Source organism: Mus caroli, unplaced genomic scaffold, assembly GCF_978045245.1.
Source record: "Mus caroli unplaced genomic scaffold, Mus_caroli_1 scaffold_20, whole genome shotgun sequence".
In the NCBI taxonomy this organism is placed as follows: domain Eukaryota; kingdom Metazoa; phylum Chordata; class Mammalia; order Rodentia; family Muridae; genus Mus; species Mus caroli.
In genome coordinates this window covers 48,264,380-48,267,074 of record NW_028227275.1, presented here as the reverse complement: position 1 = coordinate 48,267,074, position 2,695 = coordinate 48,264,380, and the positions used below count along the sequence as shown (strand labels likewise).

Below are 2,695 nucleotides of genomic sequence, written 5' to 3'. Positions count from 1 at the left end.
GATAAAGGTTAGCAAGTTGAAGAAGTAAAAGACACCACAAGAAGACCTCCAGAGTCAATTAATCTGGGACCATGGGGACTCACAGAGCCTGGGCCGTGGAGCATCCAGAAGCTGCATCTATACCTCCTGCACATTTATAGCAAATATGCAGCTTAATATTCATGTGGGTCTCCAAACACTGGATCCAGGGCTATCTCAGTCTATATTCCCTGCCATTGGATCTCCTTATCCACTACTTGGGCTTCCTGTTTGAGCCTCAGTGGGAGAGGATGTGCCTAGTCCTGCAGGGAATAGATGCTGCAGGGTTGAGTAGTACCCAATGGGGGCTCCCCTTCTCTGAGAAGAAGGGGAGCAGACGATGGTGGTAGTTCTAAGGGTGGAACTTGGAAGAGAGAAGGTACAGGAGGTGTGATTGGGATATAAAGTGAATAAAATATTTAAATAAATAAATAAGAAAAATTTTAAAAAGGAAGTTCCTTTTCCCCGACTTCTGATTCTTTCTAGTTGAGCCCTCAATGGGTTATAGGATGATAGTGATCAGCATTTATTGGGGCAGTAATTGTTTACTGAGCACCTACTAGGTACCAGGTATCATACAAATATGACTGATGATACTCACCACATTATAAAGTGGATTTTATACAGGAGTTTAAAGTAGAAAGCTCATATTCAAACAGGGCAATTAACATGTCCATGAAAATAAGGAATTCACAACTTAACTGTTCATATATCTCATTTCCTTGTCTATTTCTCTCTACTCTTATTGTTGTTGTTGCTGCTGCTGAGATATCTTGTATTGCTCAGGCTGATCTTGAAACATTCAGCTTAAGTGATACTCAGCCACAGCTGTCTAAGTGCTGAGAGAACAGGCAAGTGCCACTGTGCTCAACTTAGTGACACTTGGTAGGAATAAAGAAGGATGTAGCTCCTTTTCCAATGACTTCTGGTTCTATCCAGGTGAGCTCTCACTGGGTTGTAGGATGAGATAAGGATTAACATTGTTTAACTAAGTCTACTTGTTTCAAATATCAGTTTTAAATACAACCTTATATTTTAGTCATTAAATAAGAAATACATTTTTGCTATATGCATTTGGACATTCTTTATCCAATAATGAGCACAATTAACTGAACACAAAAGTGTAAACACATATCAAATCCATGTCATATTACTGAAAGTTTCTAGCATCCATTTGCAATAATCTTCTTAAGAAATCTATGAATGTGTCTTCACTTTAAAGAACTTTGTATGCACCTGCTTGCATAGATTGGTATTTATGTGACAGACAAAATATTTCATGGAAAAAGATTGAATAGAGTAATACAGTAAATTAAGTTTTCACAGTCTGACTTATAGTTGCCATAGCCATGTTGTTCATTTCTTACTCTTCTGAAGATGATGTTAGCCAACACGCTATTGCAGAGGTGAAGATGTCACTTCATGCTCTTAAATTTGGTATAGGGTGGGAAAATTTGACTCATTATAAAGTTAAGATGAGATGAATGTATCCAAGTGTTTTTGCATTCTAAAAACCTAAAATCAAAGCTGTAAACATCATCTTAACTTCAATACAATCTTTGTGAATGCACTTTTCACATCCTTGTTCCTTAGGCTGTAGACCAGAGGGTTCAGCATAGGGATGATCATGGTGTAGAACACAGATGCGATTTTGTCAGTGTCCATGGAGTGACTGGAGCTGGGCTGTAAGTACATGAATATAATCGTCCCATAGAAAATGAAAACAGCTGTTAAGTGTGAGGCACATGTGGAGATAGCTTTACAATATCCTGAAGCTGAATGCATCTTTAGTATGTTGGTAAAAATAAACATGTAGGATATTAAGATGAGTATAAGGGCAAAAAATACATTGAAGCTGGCTAAATAAACAAGAATCAGTTCGTTAACATGTCTATCAGAGCAAGATGTAATCATGATAGCCAAAACGTCACAGAAAAAATGATGAACCACATTGAACTCACAGAAGGAGAGACTTAATGCATCCATAGTATAGATGGAAGCATTCAGCAAACCACAGATATAACAGCCAATGATTAAAGATGCACACACACGTTTTGTCATGGTGGTGGCATAATGTAGGGGCTTACACACTGCTGCATAGCGATCATAGGCCATGGAGACTAAAAGGTAGTTTTCCACATTGGCAAAGTTTGCAAAAAAGAACATCTGAAAGGCACAAGCATTGTAGGACATGATCTTGTCTCCTGTGAGGATTCCAGCTATGACCTTTGGAGTGATTGTTGAAGAGTAACAGAAGTCCACTAAGGACAGGTTACTTAGGAAAATGTACATGGGGGTGTGGAGCCGAGAGTCTAAGAGAATCAATAGGATCAGCCCCAGGTTTCCTACAAAGGTGACAGTATAGATGAGGAGGAAGGTGATGAAGAGGGGAAGCTGCAGTTGTGAGTCATTGGTGAGTCCAACCAGGATGAACCATGTCACTTCTGTTCTGTTCTCCATTAATGATGTCAGTTAATCAACAGAAGGCCTTAAAATATTTAAAAGCAAAATGAGTACAATAAGGAGCTAGAGAGGTGGTTTAGTGGTTACAGCTCTGGCTTTCTATTCCAATGGACCCAGTACCCTCATGGCATGTCACAACTGTCTGTATTCCAGTACCATGGGATCTGTCTGACATCTTTGTTATAGACATACATGTAGGTAAATCACCTCCACA

At 39.0% G+C, this 2,695-nt stretch overlaps 1 protein-coding gene across 1 annotated transcript; it reads right to left on the bottom strand.

Moving 5' to 3' along the window:
* Positions 1-1,554: 1,554 nt before the first annotated feature.
* LOC110285724 (olfactory receptor 5B3-like) lies at positions 1,555-2,484 on the bottom strand. Its single transcript, XM_021152090.2, has one exon. The coding sequence runs from the start codon at positions 2,476-2,478 to the stop codon at positions 1,555-1,557; it is 924 nt and encodes a 307-aa protein (XP_021007749.1). The 5' UTR covers positions 2,479-2,484.
* Between the last annotated feature and the right edge of the window lie 211 nt (positions 2,485-2,695).

Bases quoted from the DNA above. Each gene is read 5' to 3' on its own strand.
- LOC110285724 (XM_021152090.2), bottom strand. From the start codon at position 2,478: ATGGAGAACAGAACAGAAGTGACATGGTTCATCCTGGTTGGACTCACC.